The 26,404-nt window shown below is 46.7% G+C and overlaps 1 protein-coding gene across 2 annotated transcripts in view; it reads left to right on the top strand.

Annotated features, from left to right (window-relative positions):
• The first annotated feature begins 10,252 nt into the window (after positions 1 to 10,252).
• slc44a1b (solute carrier family 44 member 1b) overlaps positions 10,253 to 26,404 on the top strand; it is a 28,948-nt gene continuing 12,796 nt past the window's right edge. For both annotated transcript variants that reach the window (XM_041990498.1, XM_041990497.1), the window contains exons 1-13: positions 10,253 to 10,582; positions 10,983 to 11,072; positions 15,154 to 15,296; positions 20,141 to 20,277; positions 20,847 to 20,940; positions 21,036 to 21,205; positions 21,284 to 21,373; positions 21,448 to 21,611; positions 21,682 to 21,868; positions 23,197 to 23,365; positions 23,588 to 23,744; positions 23,848 to 23,931; positions 24,027 to 24,164. In XM_041990498.1, coding sequence (XP_041846432.1) covers positions 10,559 to 10,582; positions 10,983 to 11,072; positions 15,154 to 15,296; positions 20,141 to 20,277; positions 20,847 to 20,940; positions 21,036 to 21,205; positions 21,284 to 21,373; positions 21,448 to 21,611; positions 21,682 to 21,868; positions 23,197 to 23,365; positions 23,588 to 23,744; positions 23,848 to 23,931; positions 24,027 to 24,164 — 1,647 coding nt within the window. In that variant the 5' untranslated portion in view covers positions 10,253 to 10,558. The remainder of the gene's footprint in view (positions 10,583 to 10,982; positions 11,073 to 15,153; positions 15,297 to 20,140; positions 20,278 to 20,846; positions 20,941 to 21,035; positions 21,206 to 21,283; positions 21,374 to 21,447; positions 21,612 to 21,681; positions 21,869 to 23,196; positions 23,366 to 23,587; positions 23,745 to 23,847; positions 23,932 to 24,026; positions 24,165 to 26,404) is intronic.

Genomic DNA, 26,404 nt, shown 5'->3' with positions numbered 1-26,404 from the left:
ACAAGACAGGACAAGACAGGACAGGACAGGACAGGACAGGAAAAGACAGGACAGGACTTAACAGAACAGCATAGGAAAGGACAAGACAGGACAGGATAGGATAGGATAGGATAGGATAGGACAGGAAAGGACAGGTCAGGATGGGACAGAACAGGACAGGACAAGACAGGTCAGGACGGGACGGGACGGGACAGGTCAGGACAGGACAGGTCAGGAGAGGACTGGACTGGATGGTACAGGTCAGGACAGACAGGTCAGAAGAGGACTGGACAGGACTGGACTGGATGGGACAGGTGAGGACAGGACAGGTCAGGACTGAACAGGACAGGACAAGACAGGACAGTACAGTACCGGACTTAACAAAACAGGACAGGACAGGACAGTACAGTATAGGACTTAACAGAACAGGACAGGAGAGGAAAGGACAGGAAAAGACAGGACAGGATGGGACAGGACAGGACAGAACAGGACAAGACAGGACAGGACAGGACAGGACGGAACAAAACAGGACAGGACAGGACAGGTCAGGACTTAACAGAATAGGACAGGATAGGACAGGAAAGGACAGGACAGGACAGGTCAGGATGGGACAGGACAGGACAGGACAGGACAGGACAAGACAGGACAAGACAGGACAAGACAGGACAAGACAAGAAAAGACAGAACAGAACAGAACAGAACAGGACAAGACAGGACAAGAAAGGACAGGACAGGACAGGACAGGACAGGACAGGACAGCACAAGACAGGACAGAACAGAACAGAACAGAACAGGACAAGACACAACATGACAGGACAGGACACAACAGAACAGGACAGGACATTACAGGATAGGACAGGACAGGATAGGACGGGACAGGACAGGACAGGACAGAACAGGACAAGACGGGACAAGAAAGGACAGGACAGCACAATACAGGACAGAACAGAACAGAACAGAACAGGACAAGACACAACATGACAGGACAGGACACAACAGAACAGGACAGGACATTACAGGATAGGACAGGACAGGATAGGAAAAGACAGGACAGGACAAGACAGGACAGGACAGGACTTAACAGAACAGGACAGGACAGGATAGGACAGGAAAAGACAGGACAAGATAGGACAGGACTTAACAGAACAGGATAGGAAAGGACAAGACAGGACAGGACAGGATAGGACAGGAATGGACAGGTCAGGATGGGACAGGACAGGACAGGTCAGGACGGGACGGGACAGGTCAGGACAGGACAGGACAGGTCAGGAGAGGACTGGACTGGATGGTACAGGTCAGGACGGACAGGTCAGGACGGACAGGTCAGGACAGGACAGGTCAGGAGAGGACTGGACAGGACTGGACTGGATGGGACAGGTGAGGACAGGACAGGTCAGGACTGAACAGGACAGGAAGAGACAGGACAGTACAGTACAGGACTTAACAAAATAGGACAGGACAGGACAGTACAGTATAGGACTTAACAGAACAGGACAGGAGAGGAAAGGACAGGAAAAGACAGGACAGGACAGGACAGGAAAGGAAAGGACAGGTCAGGATGGGACAGGACAGGACAGGACAGGACAGGACAGGTCAGGTCAGGACTGGACAGGTCAGGACAGGACAGGACAGGACAGGACAAGACAGGACAACAGAACAGAACAGAACAGGACAAGACAGGACAAGAAAGGACAGGACAGGACAGCACAAGACAGGACAGAACAGAACAGGACAGGACAAGACAGGACAGGACATTACAGGATAGGACAGGACAGGATAGGAAAAGACAGGACAGGACAGGAAAGGACAGGTCAGGAGAAGACAGGACAGGACAGGAAAAGACAGGACAGGACAGGACAAGACAGGATGGGACAGGACAGGACGGGACAGGTCAGGACAGGACAGGTCAGGAGAGGACTGGACAGGACTGGACTGGATGGGACAGGTGAGGACAGGACAAGGCAGGATGGGACAGGACAGGACGGGACAGGTCAGGACTGGACAGGACAGGACAGTACAGTACAGGACTTAACAAAACAGGACAGGAAAGGACAGGACAGTACAGTATAGGACTTAACAGAACAGGACAGGAAAGGAAAGGGCAGGAAAAGACAGGACAGGACAGGACAAGACAGGTCAGGACGGGACGGGACGGGACGGGACAGGTCAGGACAGGACAGATCAGGAGAGGACTGGACTGGATGGTACAGGTCAGGACAGACAGGTCAGGAGAGGACTGGGCAGGACTGGACTGGATGGGACAGGTGAGGACAGGACAGGTCAGGACTGAACAGGACAGGACAAGACAGGACAGTACAGTACAGGACTTAACAAAACAGGACAGGACAGGACAGTACAGTATAGGACTTAACAGAACAGGACAGGAGAGGAAAGGACAGGAAAAGACAGGACAGGACAGGACAGGAAAGGAAAGGACAGGTCAGGATGGGACAGGACAGGACAGGACAGGACAGGACAGGTCAGGACTGGACAGGTCAGGACAGGACAGGTCAGGACAGGATAGGACGGAACAAAACAGAACAGGAAAGGACAGGACAGGTCAGGATGGGACAGGACAGGACAGGACAAGACAGGACAGGACAGGACAGGACAGGACAGGACAGAACAGAACAGAACAGGACAAGAAAGGACAGGACAGGACAGAACAAGACAGGACAGAACAGAACAGAACAGGACAGGACATTACAGGATAGGACAGGATAGGAAAAGACAGGACAGGAAAGGACAGGTCAGGAGAGGACAGGACAGGACAGGAAAAGACAGGACAGGACAGGACAAGACAGGATGGGACAGGACAGGACGGGACAGGTCAGGACAGGACAGGTCAGGAGAGGACTGGACAGGACTGGACTGGATGGGACAGGTGAGGACAGGACAAGGCAGGATGGGACAGGACAGGACGGGACAGGTCAGGACAGGACAGGTCAGGAGAGGACTGGACAGGACTGGACTGGATGGGACAGGTGAGGACAGGACAGGACAGGACAGGACAGGACAGGACAGGACAGGTCAGGACTGGACAGGACAGGACAGTACAGTACAGGACTTAACAAAACAGGACAGGAAAGGACACGACAGGACAGGAAAGGACAGGACAGTACAGTATAGGACTTAACAGAACAGGACAGGAAAGGAAAGGACAGGAAAAGACAGGACAGGACAGGACAGGAAAGGAAAGGAAAGGAAAGGAAAGGAAAGGAAAGGAAAGGACAGGAAAAGACAGGACAGGACAGGACAGGACAGGACAGGAAAGGAAAGGAAAGGAAAGGAAAGGAAAGGAAAGGAAAGGAAAGGACAGGTCAGGATGGGACAGGACAGGACAGGAGAGGACAGAACAGAATAGGACAAGACAGGACAGGACAGAACAGGACAGGACAAGACAGGACAGGACAGGACAGGACAGGACAGAACAGGACAGGACAGGATAGGAACGGACATTACAGGACTGGACAGGACAGGACAGGAGAATACAGGACAGGACAGGAAAAGACAGGACAGGACAGGACAGGTCAGGACTGGACAGGACAGGACAGGACAGGATGGAACAAAACAGGACAGGACAGGACTTAACAGAATAGGACAGGATAGGACAGGATAGGACAGGAAAGGACAGGACAGGACAGGACAAGACAAAACAGAACAGAACAGAACCGGACAAGACAGGACAAGAAAGGACAGGACAGGACAGCACAAGACAGGACAAAACAGAACAGAACAGGACAAGACAGGACAAGACAGAACAGGACATAACAGAACAGGACAGGACATGACAGGATAGGACAGGACAGGAAAAGACAGGACAGGACAGGACAGGAAAGGACAGGTCAGGATGGGACAGGACAGGACAGGAAAAGACAGGACAGGACAGGTCAGGACAGGACAGGACAGGACGGAACAAAACAGGACAGGACAGAACAAGACAGGATGGGACAGGACGGGACGGGACAGGTCAGGACAGGACAGGTCAGGAGAGGACTGGACAGGACTGGACTGGATGGGACAGGTCAGGACAAAACAGGTCAGGACTGGACAGGATGGGACAGGACTGGACAGGACAGTTCTCAGAGGCACTGGTTGGTTTCAGCTGCTCTTCTCCTGTTGATGTTTTTGTCTCTGAATGGAAATAATGACCTGGGTTAGAAAGGTCCCAGAATGCACTGGGAGAACTCAGGAGTAGTGAAAGTAATTGTTGTTGTGTTCACTGACATCCTGAAGTTTCTAAAACTTTCTATACTTTCATTCAGCAGACACTTTTCCCCAAAGCATCTTGATGAAGGTCTATTTCAGTGTGGTGCGAACCTGATTAAAGGTTCTCAAAATCTACCAAAAATGATGTCAAATGTGTTGCTTAATTTTTCTTTGTACTATTATCATTTTCAAGATATGACAGACAATCTACAGGGGTCATTAAAGATCATCCAGCTAATTTATGTTTTTGCTGCTTCTGGTTTAAAGTCCTTTCCACATTACCCAAATCAAAGATGGTATCAGACTTTTTTGTTTATGCCACCATAACTCTAAAGATATCAAAGTTTAAAAATGATTCAAATGTTCAATGGCTCTGGGTGGCAGTATATGATTGGTTGTACATAGAGTCAGTCAAGAAAACTGACCAATCAGAGTTGTTTAATTCTCTTTATCAGCCTCTTCAAAACAGGTTCCTGTTTGATTATCAGGACCACACAGAATATAAGGAAAAACTGGTTACTTTAGCTCCAAAACTCCACATAAATGTAAAATCCTGCATCAAAGTCCACTCTGTTGTTTCTCAGTTCTAGAGAAAGTCAACACATCTCTACCATTAAAAACTAGAGTTAATGAAACTAAAACCCCAGTCAGCACATTTGACACCATTTTTGTTGAAAGAATGCGGAGGGGGCAGCTTAGCTCAGGTTGGTACCTGACAGGACGCTACTGTTTTTCCTCAGATGCTCAGTGATGCATAAAAAACTAGATCCTGGTACCTTTGACAGAAATGGTTCTAACAGCTGCAGCCCATTTTTCATGTCAGAACTTGTCTGAACAGCTGATCTCCACTTTATTAGGATGGTGAAACTGATCTTTTTTCATCAACTCTGAACAATGAAACCACGTCAGAGTTTAAATAAGAGAAGGTCCAGAATAATCTAGAGCTAATGTGTCATTCTGGTCTGAATGGAAGACGGTGAAAGGAGGAGAACACTGATGGTCAAACAAAATGGCAGACAGAGATTGAGTTGGTTCTCCTTCAGGAGGAAGAGGAGTGTGTGTGTGTGTGTGGATGCGGAGGAAGACCTGTAGTTGTGATGAGAACATGAAATAGGTGTGACAAAAACCTGGTCCATATCTGATGAAAACCCGATCCAAGTTGGACTAGAACTTGATTTAGGTGTGATGAGAACACGATCCAGGTGTGATGGGAACCAGATTCAAATGTGATAAAAATGTGATTTAGATGTAATAAGAACTTGATCAAAAACCCGATTCAGGTGAAATGAAAACCTGATTTAGATATAATGACAACCTGATCCAGTTATAGTGAGAATGTGTTACAGGTGGGATGAAAACCTGATCCAGGTGTAATGAAAACCTGACCCAGATACCATGAGAACTTGATTCAGGTGTGATAAGAATCTGATAGTTGCTGCTGATTTGGTAGTTGCATGAAAGGGTCTTCAAGAAAAAATAGGCTAGGACCTACTGATCAAGGACATGAGTATAGAAGAGCAAATAAAAGGGCAAATAAAATAAATTACATGCTGCACTTACTTGCACTTGGACATCTGAGTTGTACTTCAGTTTATTCTGAATATTTGTTAGAATTTAGGTATCTTACAACGGTCCTTAGTGTGGCCCGTGCACCCCCAGTCCAGTCTGGCCATGCCTTTGCTTCCAGGTTATTTATCTCACCCAAGAGGCATCCTGACCAGATGCCTGAGCCACCTCATCTGGCTCCTCTCGATGTGGAGGAGCAGCGGCTCTACTCTGAGCCCCTCCCGGATCACCGAGCTTCTCACCCTATCTCTAAGGGACAGCCGCGCCACCCTGCTGAGGAAACTCATTTTGGCTGCTTGTATTCGCGATTTCATTCTTTTGGTCACTACCCACAGCTCGTGACCATAGGTGACGGTGGGAACGTAGATCAACCGGTAAATCGAGAGCTTTGCCTTTTGGCTCAGCTCCTTCTTCACCACGACAGACCGATGCAGAGTCCGCATCACTGCAGACGCCGCACCGATCCTCCTGTCAGTCTCCTGCTCCAGCCTTCCCTCACTCCTGAACAAGACCCTGAGATACGTGAACTCCTCCACTTGGGGCAGGACCTCATTCCCGCCCTGAAGAAAACACTTCACTCTTTTCCAGCTGAGGATTATGGTCTCTCAATTTGGAGGTGCTGATTCTCATCCCAGTCACTTCACACTTGGTTGCTAATCATTCCAGTGAGAGCTGAAGATCACGGCCCGATAAAAGCAACAGAACCACATCATCCGCAAAGAGCAGAGACTCAATCCTGAGGCCACCAAACCGGATCCCCTCAACACCTCGGCTGCACCTAGAAATTCTGTCCATAAAAGTTATGAACAGAATCGATGACAAAGGGCAACCTTGGCGGAGTCCAACATGCACTGGAAACGATTCTGATTTAGGGACCGGACAGCTCGTACTCCATACTACCAAGACCCCCCCCCCCCCCCACAGCACCAACACCCCAGTCTGCCAGTCCAGAGGAACTGTCCACAATATCCACGTGTTGATAGGATTGAGGAGGTCTTTGAAGTATTCCCTTCACTGACCCACAACGTCCTGAGTTAAGGTCAGCAGACCCCCATCCCCACTGTACACAATGTTGATGGAGCACTGCTTTCCCCTTCTGAGCCGCTGGATAGTGGACCAGAATCTCCTCCAAGCTATCTTGGAAGTCATTCTCCATGGCCTCTCCAAACTCCTCCCATGCCCGAGTATTTGCCTTAGTGACCGCCAAAGCCGTGTTCCGCTTGGCCTGCTGATACTCCTAACTCACCACCAGGTGGTGATCAGTTGACAGCTCTGCCCCTCTCTTCACCTGAGTGTCCAAGACATGCAGCCACAAGTCCGACGATACGACTACAAAGTCTATCATCGAACTGCGGTCTAGAGTGTCCTGGTGCCAAGTGCACATGTGGACACTCTTATGTCTGAACAAGGTGTTTTTTATGGACAATCCATGACGAGCACAGAAGTCCAACAACAAAACACCATTCGGAATTAGATCGGTGGGTCTGTTCCTCCCAATTACGCCCCTCCAGGTCTCGCTGTCATTGCCCACGTGGGCATTGAAGTCCCCCAGCAGAACAAGAGAGTCCCCGGAAGGAGGGCTCTCCAACACCAACTGAATGCTGTTTGGTGTATGAGCACAAAAAATAGTCAGGACCCATCCCCCCACCTGAAGGCGGAGGAAGGTTACCCTTTCGTCCACTGGAGTAAACCTCAACATACAGGCGCCAAGTCGGGGGGCAATGAGCATGCCCACACCTGCTCGGCGCCTCTCACCGGGAGCAACTCCAGAATGGAAGAGGGTCCAGCCCCTCTCAAGGACAGCGGTTCCAGAGCCCAAGCCGTGCATTGCGGTGAGTCCAACTATATCTAGCCGGAACCGCTCAACCTCGCGCACCAGCTCAGGCTCCTTCCCCGCCAGAGAGGTGATGTTCCATGTCCCTAGAGTTAGCTTCTGCACCCAGGGTCCCCGCCTTTAGCTGCTGCCCGGCTCACACTGTTCCTGACCCCTATGGCCCCTCCTGCTGGTGGTGAGCCCACGGGACGGGGGCACCATGTCACCCCTTTGGGCTGAAGCTGACCAGGTCCCCTGGGCAAAGGTTCGGTCACCAGGTGCTCGCCTCCATGCGCAACCTCCAGATCTGGCTCCAGAGGGGGGTGTCCAGGCAAGGGAACCCTGGATCCATAATTTTTAGTCATCATAGAGGTCTATTGAGTCGTGTTTTGTCTGGCCCCTCCCCTAGAGACCTGTTTGCCATGAGTGACCCTATGAGGGGCAGAAAGCCCCTGACAACATAGCTCATGGGATCATCAGGACGCACAATCTCCTCCATGTGGTAAGGTGGCGACTCAGGGAGGAATTTTGTCAAACCAGTTTATAATAAAATCATCACATAACACGATCTCCTTCTTCCAGTTACGTTCTGTACGGCGGTCAAATGTCGAGATTTAAATGCTGACAGTGAACACACACGAATCAGTGGCTACACACATGTTGAGACTCCGTCATGTCACATGGATGCTGTCGTCTCCTGGTTTCCATAGACAAACATGACTGTTCCATGTTTCCAGGTGGTGTTCTGTCTATGACACCTCACACACAAACTACAGTGTGTATTATGTGTGTGTTCTCTCACCAGCTTTATGATCTCCCAAAAATGATACAAAAGTTTGTTTTCAGTCAAACTGAGATTTTCATCCTCTGTCAGTCTGACCTCATCACCTGTGTTCAGGTGTGAGTTGATAAACTGAACTGTGGACTGTTTGTCCACTGCTGACTAGCGTGTGTGTGTGTGTGTGTTATGTGTGTGTTTGTACTGTACATGGTGACTGGTGGAGACTGTAAACACTGAGCTCTGTGTCGATGAAGTGACAAACAAAGACCAGACTTCTTTAAACACTGCAGCAGCTCTGCGACAGAGGTCAGACTGATTCAGTTAACACACACACACACACACACACACACACACACACACACACACACACACACACACACACACACACACACACACACACACACGTGTAAACAACAAACAAACAGCACATGCTGGGGTCTGTTCCAGAAAGTGTGTTATGTTGAAACTGAGTATTTTAACCCTGAGCTGAGGAAGAAGTAAACCAAACCCTGACTCTGTTACCATGGTAACTGACTCCATGAAGTAAAGCTCCTTGCTGGCAGATTCACCATGTGAAACCCTGAGTTCATACCCATCTCCTCCCACGTGAAGCAGCTGTCAGACATGGGTTGCCACACCAGCATGATTCCAAAGATTTAGAAGCCGAATTAATACAGAATGATTTTTGAAGTAGAAGATTTTCAGAACTCTAATACCCGTGTTATTATTTCCAGATCAATACCTCATTAAATGGTACCATTTAACACTCACTGAAATTCTCTGTCATTGAACTGATATCACAACAAGTTTTGTGGTTTAGGTAGAGATACTGTCGGCCTCTCTGGATCCCAGCATCCTCACCATCCTCTTCCACCTGTGATGAAGGAGATCAGAGTGCTTCCGCATATTTTATGTGGCTAAATAATGATTACTGTCTACAGCAGGGTGTTTACTGTGGCTGGAGGCTCACTGAATATTTACTTTGTATATCAGCCAGTATGAAATAACTGCACAATGTACCCTCCTGCTCTGAAAAAAGTTTTATGCCTAATCTTCTGTTTACATGTGTGTTTTACCCCAGTGGGATTGAACCTGAATTAAATAAAATCTTGATCTGTTTTTGACCCACAGTTTTAATTGGGTTAAATATTCAGTCAGTGGAATCCAACTTCCACGATGGGAAGCAATTTTCTCCCATGATGCTTTTCTCTCTGCAGCAGCAGCAGCAGCAGTCTTCCCTTGTTTTTTTTTTTTTTTTTTTTTTTTTTCCTTCCTATACTGGTACCTCTTGCTCCAGCGGAATGAAATAACTGGCGGTTTTTTGTCAGTGGTTTCCATGGTGAATCCAGATATCAGCATTCTATTAATGTTGGCTTTTTATTGTGTTTTCTAACTCTGAGTAAAGATACTCAGATTTGATTGAACCAGTTCAAAGCAGCTGATCTGGAACCAGGAATTGCGATGTTTGTGTGATAGATCACAGCAGGTCTGTGTTTTTCAGCATTTTAGTTTTGTCACCATGGAAACAACACGCAGCCAAACTTTATTTGGGGTTTCGTTTCTTGCTTCTGCAGAGATGTGTGTTCATGTTTTCTGTGCGTTTGCGTAGAATGAGTTGTTTTCTTCTAGTAATGAGGATTTATCATCATATGTGAACAAATGTGACTCCTGTGAGGTTCTGCGTTCCGTGCGCGCGCTGTGTCAGTGTGTTTGAGGCGATTCGGTCTGTCATGTTGACAGATGTCAATTTCAGCTGGAGTTTCTGGCTCGGCCGAGATGAATGTGTCCTGTGGGGGAAACAGCGCCTCTCTGCCGTCCGCTCCATTAAGTGGTCAGAGTCGGTACTGCAGCCCATCGCTGTTATTCAGCTCCGCTACGACTCGGCCACTAATTGCGCACGCGCAATGAGATGAATGGCCGCTGCACCTGACGGCCCACCAGGAAGTGTGGCGGACAAATCCTTGGCCGTTAATCCCCCACTCTCTACAGTAACCGGAGGAGGCTCTGACAGTAGAATGTTCAGCCGACCGGAGCGCTTAGTGTGACCGTCGGGACCGTCTCCGCTCCGGGCTCGGCCTGCGGGACCACGCGGGGCTGCCCGTCTTATTCACCCCGCTGCCTGTCAATCTCCAGCCCCCTGCTGCTGAGCTGAAGCTCTATAAAGGTCCGTGAGGCTCCGTGAAGCTCCGGGCACGTCCACCCTGACTGCAATGGGATGCTGCGGTAGCTCGGAGGTAAGCACGGCCTGGTCCGGTCCAGCCCAGCCAGGCTCGGTACCGTCTTTGCCTGTGTGTCCTTCAGCAGATCTCCGATGTGTGTTTAAATATTTTAACCGTGAAAGTGATTCGGCCCCCAGGCAGGAGAGAGGGCCGAGCTGGGATTACAGGCAGTAGGTAATCCAATTATCTCCTGAAGGGAACAACCAGGTTACCGGGCCGGATAACGGGCCGGGCTGCCGGTAAACAGTCTGCCCAGCTAGAGATGAAGGGTTCGGATTATTGCTGAAAACCGAACCGAGTCGAGCTTTCGGGCCAGGACAGGTGGGAGGAGGCGGTGTAGCATGCGCGGCTCGGCTCGGTCCTGCAGGCCCGGCTGTGCGCTCACCGTGACCGTGTGTGTGTGTGTGTGTTTCAGAGGACAAAGAGAGAATGGAGACCGCTGGAGGACCGGAGCTGCACCGATCTGCCCTGGTTCCTGCTCTTCACCGTCTTCTGCGTCGGCATGGTAACCAGAACCTAACAACACAAACCCATCAGAACCGGAACCAACACAGTAAACCCACACAGCAGACAGCACAGTAAAATACAGGCTACTGGTTCCTCAGAATTGCGGTTCTGCTCCTGGAGGCTGAGGAAAGTCAAACTGTCAGGAATCAAGTTCTTTCTGGTTCTGATGGTGATGAAATCCACACAAATTCTTCAAAAAAATCAGACAGGGAATGATGGATGTTCTAATTCTAGTTCACACTTCCCATCCAAACTATTATTTAGTGTTTAAACCCGACACAGGAAGTTGGACTTTTACTTATTCTGTTTTTTTCTGTTTCCACATTTGACTTTTTATTTTATTTTCCAGAACAGAAATTCTGGAATGCTGAGAACTTTTAGAAAATGTTGAACTCTGAGAACTTTTAGAGCGTGTCGAACGCTAAGAACTTTTATAACATGTCGAACGCTGAGAACTTTTAGAACGTGTCGAACGCTGAGAACTTTTAGAACTTGTCGAACTCTGAGAACTTTTAGAACATGTCGAACGCTGAGAACTTTTAGAACATGTCGAACGCTGAGAACTTTTAGAACATGTCGAACGCTGAGAACTTTTAGAACATGTCGAACGCTGAGAACTTTAAGAACATGTCGAACGCTGAGAACTTTAAGAACATGTCGAACGCTGAGAACTTTTAGAACATGTCGAACGCTGAGAACTTTTAGAACATGTCGAACGCTGAGAACTTTTAGAACATGTCGAACGCTGAGAACTTTTAGAGCGTGTCGAACGCTGAGAACTTTTAGAACGTGTCGAACGCTGAGAACTTTTAGAACATGTCGAACACTGAGAACTTTTAGAACGTGTCGAACGCTGAGAACTTTTAGAACATGTCGAACACTGAGAACTTTAAGAACATGTCGAACGCTGAGAACTTTTAGAACATGTCGAACGCTGAGAACTTTAAGAACATGTCGAACGCTGAGAACTTTTAGAACATGTCGAACGCTGAGAACTTTAAGAACATGTCGAACGCTGAGAACTTTTAGAACATGTCGAACGCTGAGAACTTTTAGAACATGTCGAACGCTGAGAACTTTAAGAACGTGTCGAACGCTGAGAACTTTTAGAGCGTTTCGAACGCTGAGAACTTTTAGAGCGTGTCGAACGCTGAGAACTTTTAGAGCGTGTCGAACGCTGAGAACTTTTAGAACGTGTCGAACGCTGAGAACTTTTAGAACGTGTCGAACGCTGAGAACTTTTAGAACGTGTCGAACGCTGAGAACTTTAAGAACATGTCGAACGCTGAGAACTTTTAGAACATGTCGAACGCTGAGAACTTTTAGAACATGTCGAACGCTGAGAACTTTTAGAACATGTCGAACGCTGAGAACTTTTAGAACATGTCGAACGCTGAGAACTTTTAGAACATGTCGAACGCTGAGAACTTTAAGAACATGTCGAACGCTGAGAACTTTAAGAACATGTCGAACGCTGAGAACTTTTAGAACATGTCGAACGCTGAGAACTTTTAGAACATGTCGAACGCTGAGAACTTTTAGAACATGTCGAACGCTGAGAACTTTTAGAACATGTCGAACGCTGAGAACTTTTAGAACATGTCGAACGCTGAGAACTTTTAGAACATGTCGAACGCTGAGAACTTTAAGAACATGTCGAACGCTGAGAACTTTAAGAACATGTCGAACGCTGAGAACTTTTAGAACATGTCGAACGCTGAGAACTTTTAGAACATGTCGAACGCTGAGAACTTTTAGAACATGTCGAACGCTGAGAACTTTTAGAACATGTCGAACGCTGAGAACTTTTAGAACATGTCGAACGCTGAGAACTTTAAGAACATGTCAAACGCTGAGAACTTTTAGAACATGTCGAACGCTGAGAACTTTTAGAGCGTGTCGAACGCTGAGAACTTTTAGAGCGTGTCGAACTCTGAGAACTTTTAGAAAACTTAGCAGAGTGTGAACATTTGGAACACCAAGGACATTTAGGTCACTGAGAAAATTCAGAAGACTAAGAATGTTGGTTCCCTGTAGAATGTAAACATATCTGGAAACAGGAAGTGAAATCTGATTGGTCAGTCAGATTCCTTCATCAGATTAAAAACCCACAAGTAAAACATAAATAAGACGGCCTGATTTCCTAGTCACAGTGAACGCAACAGCTACACAGGAGGCAGCTGATTGGCTCACAGTTCGTCAGACAAGCGATCTGATTGGTCGATTTGATTTTACAGTTGAGCTGAAGACAGAAATAGAGACATGAAAGTTTGATAAGAAGAAAAAAACTAAAGTGTCTGGCGAGACATGGACCAGTTTGAAAGAATGAATGAAAAACTTTTATTGGTCACAGCCAAAGGGCAGGGGCAGAAGCCTCGGCTTATATATGACCCCCCTTATATTTTTAAATGATCTTTTGTGTGACATTTTTGGGACATTATCCACGTTTGAAATACAATAAATGTATAACAGATAAAAACAGAGTGAATACCCACATACATGCATACTTATATACGCATGACATACACATATATACATATGCACATTTCATATACATACACATAGATATGTACACTGCATATGCATACACATGCAGACTTGCATAAAAATGTTTTCAACTGCTTTTTAAAATAACAAAAGAATCTAGACATCTTGAAGAGGCAGCGCATTCCACAATTTGGATGCCACTGCCTGAAAGAATCGATGGCCTCTGGCCCTGAAGCGTGTACGTGGAACTACTGGTAACCTCCGCGAGCTCGGCCTGGTACGTGTAAATGAATGAGGTCAGAGATGTAGGGAGGAGCCGGACCATGTAGAGCTCTAAAAGCAAGCACCAGCATTTTAAAATGAAATCTAAAATGGATGGGTAACAGGTGGAGAGATGCTAAACTGCTGTGATATGTGCTCTTTTATGTTCTATCCGACAGGTGAGATGAAAACCATTTAAAACTGAACCAGACATCCCGACCAGATCCCAGGTCTGTTTATTAAAATGTTATGATTGATATCCACTGGCATCAAGATGTCACCGGAGACCTTAAGTAACGCAGTCTCTGTAGAGATTTTTATTAAAAGCTGACAATACTGTTTATGATGTTCCAGAAAAGCAGTGAGTTGTTCTGCAACCACTTTTTCCAAGACGTTTGACATCAGTAGGAGTTGAGATATGGTCCTATAGTTTTTAGGTTGTGATGGCTCCAAACTGGGCTTTTAAGTCTTGGTTCAACAACAGCGTGTTTAAAGAAGCCAGGAGCTACTCCAGTTAAAAGAGAAGTATTACATACGCCAACCACACACGGATCAATTACACAGCTGGGAGGATGTCACTGGGGCAGACGGAGGGTTTCGTTTTATCCTGCAAGACAGAGATATCTGTTAATGCTACAGGTTCACAGGAGGACCATGTGTGAAAAGGAAGGAAACACTGGCAGAGTTCTGAAGAGTTGGTGGTGAGACTTTATCTTTAATGTGATTTGGCTTGGACATGGCATCACCCACTTGTACATACTGGCTCCTATATCTGATGTAGCTCTTCAGTCATTGCAGTCCCACCCCTCTGACTCTATACCTTTATATTTTTTCCAACATAATATTATGGTCTGTGGTATCAAAAGCTTTATTCAGGTTTATGAAAACCCCACCACAACTTCTTCTCATCTACTGCTCTTGAAAGCTCGTCCATAAGCTCCATCAAAGCCATCAGAGTTGACCCAGTAGAAGCTGTAAAATCTCTAAAAGCAAACTGACACTCGATTAATGGTTTGTGTTTTCAACCAGTCAAGTCTGTTCTTCAAGTATCTTTAAATATGAGACCAAAGTGGTTCTCACTGGTTCTTACTGGTTCAGCATCAGGTTCTTACTGGTTCAGCATCAGGTTCTTACTGGTTCTGACTGGTTCTTACTGGTTCAGCATCAGGTTCTTACTGGTTCTGACTGGTTCTTACTGGTTCAGCACTGACCAGGTTCTTACTGGTTCTTACTGGTTCAGCATCAGGTTCAGCCGGAGGTTGTGATGTGAAACTGCAGCTGATGGCTCTGGTGGTTCTGGTCCTCTCTGATGTTCTGTGTCTGTTCTGCAGGGCAGCATCTGTGGCTTCACCATTGTCACCGGCGGCGCTGCTCGCCTCGTCTTCGGATACGACAGCTACGGAAACACCTGCGGCCAACGCAACGAGCAGATTGAAGGCGTGCAGCTGAGTGGCCTCGATCACACCGACAGGAAGTGAGTGTGACTGTGGAGGTGTATGTGTTTAGCAGCTTTTCTCTTTTTCTTTTTTCTTATAGCAGGTTCCTGTCATCTTGCAGAACTATGATCCCAACCACAAATGAGTTGGGACTGTGTGAAGTGTAGATATCAGATGTTGAAACTGGGCATTTTACTTGGGATGCACGATATGACGATATTCTACACAAACCCACTACCTGAAACCCACTAATGCAGGTTAAAGCTCCATCATGCAGAGAAGAAGCCAGATGTGAACAGGATCCAGAACCAGCTTCTTCCATCTTCTCTGGACCAAAGCTCATTTAAAATGGTCTGAGGCAAAGGTCTAGAAGTTTTAGAGCAACATCTGCTCCCATCCAGACAACGTCTCTTTCAGGGAAGGCCTTGCAGATTTCAGCAAGACGATGCTGAACCACATCCTGCATCCATCACAGCAGCATGGCTTCACAGGAGAAGAGTCCGGCTGCTGAACTGGCCTGCCTGCAGTCCAGACCTTTCACCAATACACAACATCTGGAGCATCATGGAAGCAGGAATCCAGCAACCAAGGTCCAGGACTGTAGAGCAGCTAGAATCCTGCATCAGACCAGAATGGGACAACATTCCTCTCCTAAAACTACAGCAACTGGTCTCCTCACTTCCCAGACGTTTCCAGACATGTTAGAAGAAGAGATGCTACACCATGCTGAACACCACCCTGGAACTACTTTTTACACCATGCTGAACACCACCCTGGAACTACTTTTTACACCATGCAGAACACCACCCTGGAACTACTTTTTACACCATGCTGAACACCACCCTGGAACTACTTTTTTACACCATGCTGAACATCACCCTGGAACTACTTTTTACACCATGCTGAACACCACCCTGGAACTACTTTTTACACCATGCAGAACACCACCCTGGAACTACTTTTTACACCATGCTGAACACCACCCTGGAACTACTTTTTACACCATGTGGAACATCACCCTGGAACTACTTTTTACACCGTGCCGAACATCACCCTGGAACTACTTTTTACACCGTGCCGAACATCACCCTGGAACTACTTTTTACACCATGCTGAACACCACCCTGGAACTACTTTTTACACCATGCAGAACACCACCCTGGAACTACTTTTTACACCATGCTGAACACCACCCTGGAACTACTTTTTACACCATGCTGAACACCACCCTGGAACTACTTTTTACACCATGCAGAACACCACCCTGGAACTACTTTTTACACCATGCTGAACACCACCCTGGAACTACTTTTTTACACCATGCTGAACATCACCCTGGAACTACTTTTTACACCATGCTGAACACCACCCTGGAACTACTTTTTACACCATGCAGAACACCACCCTGGAACTACTTTTTACACCATGCTGAACACCACCCTGGAACTACTTTTTACACCATGTGGAACATCACCCTGGAACTACTTTTTACACCGTGCCGAACATCACCCTGGAACTACTTTTTACACCGTGCCGAACATCACCCTGGAACTACTTTTTACACCATGCTGAACATCACCCTGGAACTACTTTTTACACCATGCTGAACATCACCCTGGAACTACTTTTCACACCATGCAGAACATCATCCTGGAACTACTTTTTTTCACCGTGCCTAACATCACCCTGGAACTACTTTTTACACCGTGCAGAACATCATCCTGGAACTACTTTTTTTCACTGTGCCTAACATCACCCTGGAACTACTTTTTACACCGTGCAGAACATCATCCTGGAACTACTTTTTTTCACTGTGCCTAACATCACCCTGGAACTACTTTTTACACCATGCTGAACATCACCCTGGAACCACTTTTTACACCATGCTGAACATCACCCTGGAACTACTTTTTACACCGTGCTGAACATCACCCTGGAACTACTTTTTACACCATGCTGAACATCAACCTGGAACTACTTTTTACACCGTGCCTAACATCACCCTGGAACTACTTTTTACACCATGCTGAACATCACCCTGGAACTACTTTTTACACCATGCTGAACATCAACCTGGAACTACTTTTTACACCGTGCCTAACATCACCCTGGAACTACTTTTTACACCATGCTGAACATCACCCTGGAACTACTTTTTACACCATGCTGAACATCACCCTTTAACCACTTTTTACACCGTGCTGAACATCACCCTGGAACTACTTTTTACACCGTGCTGAACATCACCCTGGAACTACTTTTTACACCGTGCTGAACATCACCCTGGAACTACTTTTTACACCGTGCTGAACATCACCCTGGAACTACTTTTTACACCATGCTGAACATCACCCTGGAACTACTTTTTACACCATGCTGAACATCAACCTGGAACTACTTTTTACACCGTGCCTAACATCACCCTGGAACTACTTTTTAAAGCGTGCCGAACATCACCCTGGAACTACTTTTTACAGATGTGTTGCTGCATCAGATTCACTATTAGCTCATATTTTCTAGGAAATAATAAAATGTCTCGGTTTCATCATCCGAGATGTTGTTTATGTTCTAGTGGGAATAAAAAATGGGTTAATTTGGAAATCACTGATTTCTGTTTTCATTTACATTTTACACAGCGTCCCAACTTTTTCGGAAGTGATGATGTATTTACACAACATCAGTACTTCTGAGATCCGTCCTGGGTAGTGTTGCTGTGAGGTTTTGTTCAGCCTGATATTGTAATACTGTAGTAACATATGGTGCATTCAAAGTCCTGTGGGAGAGTTTATTATGCTGACACGCTGAGAGCTGTGACTCATCTGCAGAACTTCTCACACACACACACATCCACACACACAGCCTATTTTTACCTCAGCTGATGAAATATGGAGACAAGGTTCAGACCTGCGCTTCTGAGACATTTACACGATCCTGAATCTGGCCTGAAGCAGACCCAGGTGGTCTGAGGTGGTCACAGGATCGGGGTCAGCAGAGATTCCTGCTTCTGTGGGAGCATAGCCGCAAGTGTTTGATGATGTAGGTGTTCTCCTCTTTGTGGTTCTTTGTTTGTTGTCGTGCCGGGTCAGGCATCCTTCCCACGTCCACGTTTGGACTCTGCTTAGATCTCGTCCCCGTCTCTGCTGATGTTTTCCTCTCCTGTCCAACACGGCTGCAGTCGCCACCGATCATCTCCATCTTTGATTGTTTGTTCAGGATCACACTGTTTGACACAACCATCTAAGATGCTTTACTTACAGTAGGAATAAAAGGACTTTGAGCCCAATCAGAAATTTTACTTAATTTTATTCTAAAAATTCAACTTTAGTCATCACTTCTGATCGTTTTCGGATGTTTACATTAGGGCTGTGTATCGTCACTAATTGGACTTGTTCTCTGTAAAGTATTGGTGCATCCCTATTACCAACATTATCTGCTGACTCAGGGTGCGCCACACTTTGGTTTATGTGTGGGTGAGGGATCTAAGCATAGCATTTTTATGATACACACTCAAGATTTACCATATAAGGTTCTCTGTCCTACAGACTGGATTCACACACGAACATGTCTTCTACGCACACGAACATCCTATATACAAACTCTATGATTGGAGGATACAGGACTGAGGAATTTTCTTTGTTTAAACCATATATAAGACAGAACTTTACATCAGGTCTTTGGGTCTTCGTTCTGGCTTTGGGACCTCCAGATTTTGCTGCAGAAATCTGTTTTGATGTCTGAACTTTTGTAATAAACATATTTTTATTATTCAAGTCAGCGTCCAGAGACATTTTTGCCCGAGGTTCAACTTTTCCACATCTCCTTATCAAGATACATCATGGGAATCCCCAGTTAGGGTGCGGGCATGGTCTGTAATCTTGTGTTTCCTCAGCATCCGTAACCTTACCTGAGAGGCGGAGTATCAGCCAAAAAGCTCAGCTACGTAACAGCATCGCAACAGGATGCTGTTACGTAGCTGAGCTTTTTGGATCCTTAAAGTAGAACCAGAACATGACTCAGAAACAAAGGAGGATGGCGTCATCCAACACTTTGTGTTCTTTCTTCTTGGTGGTGCTTCGTAACGCCGTTTTAAACAGAGATTTAATCAACAAAAAATATGTTCCTGCTTGGTTTTTATGTCAGGTCGCACATGAAGCCACTCTTTTATTCAACCAGTCTTCAGGTTGCAGCGTGTCAAGCTTCACCCTTTTGGGTCGGATCAGTTAGATTGGTACCCCAACGGAAGGGTCCAACAAAGTAGGTTGGGTGGGGTTAGATTTTAGGGTTCCCTTCCCAGTTTTTGCATGTAAAAGAAGTAAAAAAAACATGTCCCCACCCAATTTGCCCCCACAGCCGTTGGTAGCAACGGGGCTTAAGGCTCAGTCCATGCTGCAAGCAAACGTTACTCAAGTCTGACTTTTTTGTCCATATGTGACCCATATGTGACCTTTTTATTACGGTCTGAACAACACAAATCCGACCCATGCTGCTCTCTGATGCGGTACTCTTTTAAAGTGATCTACGTCTGAGCGGTCATGTTGCATTTCATCCATCTTTTATGTCGCTGAAGTGAGGCAGACGTCAGAAATTTGCAATAATGGCCCAAGAGGCCATTGTTAAGACCATCTCTCCTTGTTTCTTTTGTTAATTTTATTGGAGAACATGTTCTAAGGAAGTGTGCTGCATTCAAATTTGGTTAGAAATCTGAGCTTTGTTAGAACCCAGTTGTTTATAGTTGGGATGGTGTTCTGTAATCTTTGTGAGCTGTTTTTTTTTTTTTTTTTTTTGTGTTCACCTGTCCCACTCAGGCCCTGGACATTTTGGGACCCCGTCTTCATGTTTCTGAACCCAAACTGGTTGACTTCCTGTGTTTGTGTCCCTGCAGGTTTGTCTTCTTCCTGGATCCATGTAACATTGACATCGTTCAGAGGAAAATCAAGTCTATGGCTTTGTGTGTGTCCCTGTGTCCCCTTGAGGAGCTGAAGAACTACCAGGACCTGAAGAGGTTCGCCATGCAAAACGGTGAGCTCATCACATGACTGCAGGGGGACAGTCACATTGCAGCTCTCAGGGACAGGGGGCTGATGGGAAATGTAGTCTGGTGTTGGGAGAAGGCTGAAGGAAGGTCAGAGAAAAACAGTGATGTCAGCAGTTGGATCGATGCCCGTCATCACATCACAGTGATGCAGCGTCGGCAGACCGGACCTCCCGCAGTGAACAGAACCAAACCCAGACAGACCGGACCTCCCGCAGTGAACAGAACCAAACCCAAGCAGTAACAAAGGCTGCATTAATGTAGGTGGCAGGGCCGCGGTGCCACTCTGCTCCGGGGGGCCATCGTGGCGCCTCTGTGACTCACAGACTCTCTGTTCATGGAGACAGAGACGGGTTGAAACATGACAGCACACATTTCATCATGTGACCTCACAACTGACGGCCATGTTGTATGGAAACATGCAAGAGAAGTCACATACAATGATGAAGATGAAAAGGCAATATGATAAAGACAATGATGATGGAGGATAATGAAGATGACTGATGATGATGAAGGTGATGGTGGATGAAGATGGTCTCTGTGTTCTGTGTTTCAGGCTCTGAGTTGTGTTCCTACGAGTTAGCGGGTCATAAATATCCTGGTCTCCCGGAGAGATTCACTAAATGTCCCAAACTACCTGTTCCACCCAGGTACGTCTTCTGGAACACTCTGTCCACTATCTCTGTCCCCTGACCTTTGACCCCGTCTCTGTCCCCTGACTTCTGTCCCTGGTCTCTGTCCTCAGTAAACCTCTGCCGGTCTTTAACCGCTGCACCCCAGTGGACATGTCCTGCTACGCCAAGTTTGCGGAGGCCGTGGTGACGTTTGTGGGGGACACCAGTGTCCTCCACCAGGTTATCGCTAGTGTCGTCGCCAGTAAAGAGATCATCATTGGACTGTGTGTCCTCGCTCTGGGTAAGAACATAAACAGGCTGCGATGCTGCTTGCTGTGAATTATTGGACGAGTGTCTTCACTGTCTTCTGTCTTTTCAGCTCTCTCTATGATCCTCATGGTCATAATTCGTTACATCTCCGCTGTCCTCGTCTGGATTCTCACCTCGCTGGTCGTCCTCGGATCCCTCGGTGAGGTCACTTTTTGTGTGACTGTTGATCTGATAAAAATATTGGGTGTTGTGTGACGTCCATGTGTCTCCCAGCGGGGACGAGCGTCCTCTGGTGGCTCTACATCGACCACCGGCTGTATGGGAACGACACATCCTCCAAAGTCCTGAAAGAGGCAAAGGAGGAGGTGAAAGAGGAGCTCAGCAGGGACAGCGGACAGGCACTGCTTGTGTACGCCGTCTCCGCCACCGTCTTCACGGTTTGTATCTGAGTCATGTGACCCAAAGATAGCTAAGCCGGACCAGGCCTGATGCTGTGTGTCTGTGCAGATCATCCTGCTGCTGCTCATGCTCTTCATGAGGAAACGAGTGGCTCTTACCATTGCTCTGTTCCACGTGGCCGGGAAAGTCTTCATCCACCTCCCCCTCCTCACCCTGCAGCCCTTTGTCACCTTCTTCGCACTCCTCCTTTTCTGGATCTACTGGATCCTGGTTCTTCTCTTCCTGGGAACCACTGGTCAGCACACTCACACACATTCTTGTTTAAGCTGCATTGTGAGGACCAGGTAAATTTACCTGTGAAATGGAGCCCCCATTTCTGCTACACTAACAAGAAGCCTTATTTAACCATTAAACATTAGGCTGAATTGTAAAATAGAAGGTATTCAGTGAGTAATCTGCGGTGCATGGGCTCTTCTACATGAATACGTTGTGTTACATTCTTAACACATAGTTTGTAGATACATGTACATACAGACATTTTGGTACGTAGTGGCTGACATTTTTTCTCATTCTGCTACCTCTCTGAGGACCTGTCTGGAACTTTGAGAAAACCTATACATGGTCCCCATTACAATGATAAAAAAGGAAAAATGACAGCTGGCCAAAATGTCCTCACTTTTCACTCAGGCTGAAAGCATATGGTGGTCCTCACAATGCTAGTGGAAAAACTTACACACACATGCTCTCCGTGGACCAGTTCCTCACTGGTCACAAGGAGTAACTAGTTCTCTGTGGATCAGGATCTCCTATGGGTCCTGTTGTCATGGTTACCATCAAACAACAAAACAGAAAAATGAGCAGCAGCTGATGGTGGAGTATTGATTACATTGTGTCTCCATGATTGAAAATATCATCAAAATGCAATTTAGCTGCGTTCTGGCAGAAACAAACAGATCAGAGAGCAACGTCAGGTCTGGAGGAGGTGCTTATCGAGCCTCTGCAGAGCTACGCCGAACCTACGCCGGTGATGCAGACGCCACACAACCATAAATCCGCCTTATAGGAGGAGGCTGCATTGAGACTTCGGCTGCGTAACTTAGCAAAAAATAGAGGCCACAAAGAAACCTGGACCTTTTTCCCCTTCCATGATTTCATACATTAACCCAAAAATTTAAATAAATGTTTTTTTTCTTTTTTTGAAATTACAGGCTGTTCTGTTTCAAAGTGAAATTGCCTGTATTAATATCACAAAATTGAAAGCTAACCTAACGCTGCCGTCTCTGCCCATTTCGTCTTTCCACACTCCTGCGCCACTTTCCCTACAGTTATATTATAGGAATATGACCAGTTTCCAAGGCCCACTCAACTTCTGATTGGTTAGCAATGTTTTCCATTGAGAGCAAAAGCTGCAGTCCTCTCATACTATGGGTAGAATAAATCGATGTGATGCTAGGCCACATTAGCACACACATTAACAAGTTGTTAAATTGTCTTTAGTCATTTTTTCTGCCACAAAAATTCTGCATGCTGGAGATCCAGAATCATGCCAGAATACTTTAAGCTTTGCATTCAGCCCTGTTCTGTGTCTCTGTCCTCTCTGGGTCCTGGTCTGTGGTCTTGCAGGGAACCCGGAGCAGAACGAGGAGACGGGGCTGACAGAGTTCCGACTGACGGGTCCTCTGCAGTACCTGACCTGGTACCACGCTGTGGGTCTTGTCTGGATCAGCGAGTTCATCCTGGCCTGTCAGCAGATGACTGTGGCTGGAGCTGTCGTCACGTACTACTTCACCAGGTTAGTCTGGTTTGGTTCGGTGGAGTTACTTGGCGAGAACAAATGTCATCTCAGGATTTTTAAGGAGAAATTAAACAAGTTCTAGTCCAGTTCAATAGAGTCCAATTCAATCTGTACAACATGGTCCAATTACTTCTGCTGTCTCCGTTGCTGGGATAGGCTCAGAGACAAGCAAACATGCAACCAGAACCACCGGCTCTAAACCAAATCTTTGTGTTTCAGGGACAAGAACCGGCTCCCTGTGACCCCAATCCTGTCCTCAGTTCTGAGGCTGGTCCGGTACCACCTGGGCACTGTCGCTAAGGGATCCTTCATTATCACGCTGGTCAAGATCCCCCGACTCATCCTCATGTACATCCATAACCAGCTGAAAGGAAGGGTATTAGGAATTTTGTTTCCATGAAAACACACCTGGTTCTATTCTGATTCTTTTCTAAGTCAAATTCTATGTTCTATCATGTCATGTGACGTTTGTCCTTCAGGAGAACATGTGCGCTCGCTGTTTGCTGAAGTCGTGTATCTGCTGTCTTTGGTGTTTGGAGAAGTGCCTCAACTATCTCAATCAGGTGAAACTGGATTTTTGTCTTCGTCCATATCCTCATCCTCGTCTTTCTAGGTGTCGCCGTCTCACCTGCAGTTGCTTCTTTTTCCTTTTTTCCAGAATGCATATGCAGCCACAGCCATCAACAGCACCAGTTTCTGCACGTCTGCGCGCGACGCCTTCGTCATCCTGGTGGAAAACGCTCTGCGTGTGGCCACAATCAACGCCATTGGGGATTTTGTCCTCTTCCTGGGGAAGGTGAGATGGCAGCTGCTCTGGAACTTCAAGTCCCATCATAGACAGGATCAGAATCAACCTGATGTTTCTGATGCAGAAGGGAGGGCTGTTTATTTTTCTCATGAACCTAAAATTCTACAACAAATTTTTATTAAAATTTAAAGATGAATTTCCTTCATGCTTGTGATAAGATGGACCCTGTGACCACAGGGACCGATGAAAGAATCAATTAGACAAAACAAAATTTCAGGAAAAATGACATTGATTTAAATCTCGTATTTCTTTGTTGATTTCACGGCAAAATACAAAGTCCAGCTTCTTTTAGTTCAGAGGTTTCACATGTCAGGACATAAAAAAGCATCATTTCCTCATCAGTTGATAAAATTGAGTGAATCCAACCCAAAGCTGCTGCTAGAGGCCTGGATTCACTACGTTGATGTCTGTGCAAGCTCTTAGCTGTTTGTGTTAGAGCTGAGCAGCTTATGTGCAGGCTGGCAGCGCCTTGTATTCATTCTGTTAGCGGCTCATGTTCAGGCTGTAAGCGGCTCATGTTCAGGCTGTTAGCGGCTCATGTTCAGGCTGTTAGCGGCTCATGTTCAGGCTGTAAGCGGCTCATGTTCAGGCTGTTAGCGGCTCATGTTCAGGCTGTTAGCGGCTCATGTTCAGGCTGTTAGCGGCTCATGTTCAGGCTGTTAGCGGCTCATGTTCAGGCTGTTAGCGGCTCATGTTCAGGCTGTAAGCGGCTCATGTTCAGGCTGGTAGCGGCTCATGTTCAGGCTGGTTGCGGCTCATGTTCAGGCTGGTAGCGGCTCATGTTCAGGCTGTAAGCGGCTCATGTTCAGGCTGGTAGCGGCTCATGTTCAGGCTGTAAGCGGCTCATGTTCAGGCTGGTAGCGGCTCATGTTCAGGCTGGTAGCGGCTCATGTTCAGGCTGGTAGCGGCTCATGTTCAGGCTGGTAGTGGCTCATGTTCAGGCTGTTAGCGGCTCATGTTCAGGCTGTTAGCGGCTCATGTTCAGGCTGTTAGCGGCTCATGTTCAGGCTGTAAGCGGCTCATGTTCAGGCTGTTAGCGGCTCATGTTCAGGCTGTTAGCGGCTCATGTTCAGGCTGGTAGCGGCTCATGTTCAGGCTGTTAGCGGCTCATGTTCAGGCTGTTAGCGGCTCATGTTCAGGCTGTAAGCGGCTCATGTTCAGGCTGTTAGCGGCTCATGTTCAGGCTGTAAGCGGCTCATGTTCAGGCTGGTAGCGGCTCATGTTCAGGCTGGTAGCGGCTCATGTTCAGGCTGGTAGCGGCTCATGTTCAGGCTGTAAGCGGCTCATGTTCAGGCTGGTAGCGGCTCATGTTCAGGCTGTAAGCGGCTCATGTTCAGGCTGGTAGCGGCTCATGTTCAGGCTGGTAGCGGCTCATGTTCAGGCTGTTAGCGGCTCATGTTCAGGCTGTTAGCGGCTCATGTTCAGGCTGGTAGCGGCTCATGTTCAGGCTGTTAGCGGCTCATGTTCAGGCTGTTAGCGGCTCATGTTCAGGCTGTTAGCGGCTCATGTTCAGGCTGTAAGCGGCTCATGTTCAGGCTGTTAGCGGCTCATGTTCAGGCTGTTAGCGGCTCATGTTCAGGCTGGTAGCGGCTCATGTTCAGGCTGTTAGCGGCTCATGTTCAGGCTGTTAGCGGCTCATGTTCAGGCTGGTAATCATCAATCATAATCATTTTGTGCTTGTTTCAGTAGAGACTGCTTAAGTGATAGTTTAAACTGAGTTTTATTATTTGTGTGAGGTGTATTAGGTAATAAATTCCACTGTTCCGTTCCTCTGGAGAGGAACTTTTGATAAAGTGAAATTACCATCAGCATGTCTTGTAGGACAGGTGTGTTTATACTTGCAATAAATTCCACGTTCTTATTATGGATAGTGTCTTTGTTACAGTTACATTTCTGATAAATATAAGTAATGAAAATAGAAGTCTATCTTTAACATGTACCCAGTTTAATTGTCTGCATGGCTTTAACATTAGTCCTATAATTACATTTCAGTGCTGCTTGGTTTTGTAACATTTGTAGTTTCTCTAATATTTCTGTTGTGGCACTGGACCAGATTACTGGCCAATAGTGTGAGAAAATCAATGACTAGGTAACTTACCTCATTGCTTGTGGTGTCAGAAAGCTAGCAGTTTCAGAGATCCTATCCCCCATTTTAGCTGTAACCCTATCCATTCTATTCTATTCTATTCTATAGAATAGAATAGAATAGAATAGCTGTAACCCTATCC

Source organism: Melanotaenia boesemani, chromosome 7 (genome assembly GCF_017639745.1).
Source record: "Melanotaenia boesemani isolate fMelBoe1 chromosome 7, fMelBoe1.pri, whole genome shotgun sequence".
NCBI lineage: Eukaryota > Metazoa > Chordata > Actinopteri > Atheriniformes > Melanotaeniidae > Melanotaenia > Melanotaenia boesemani.
Note: the sequence above shows the minus strand (reverse complement) of the source record. Positions and strands in the feature narration are given on the sequence as shown.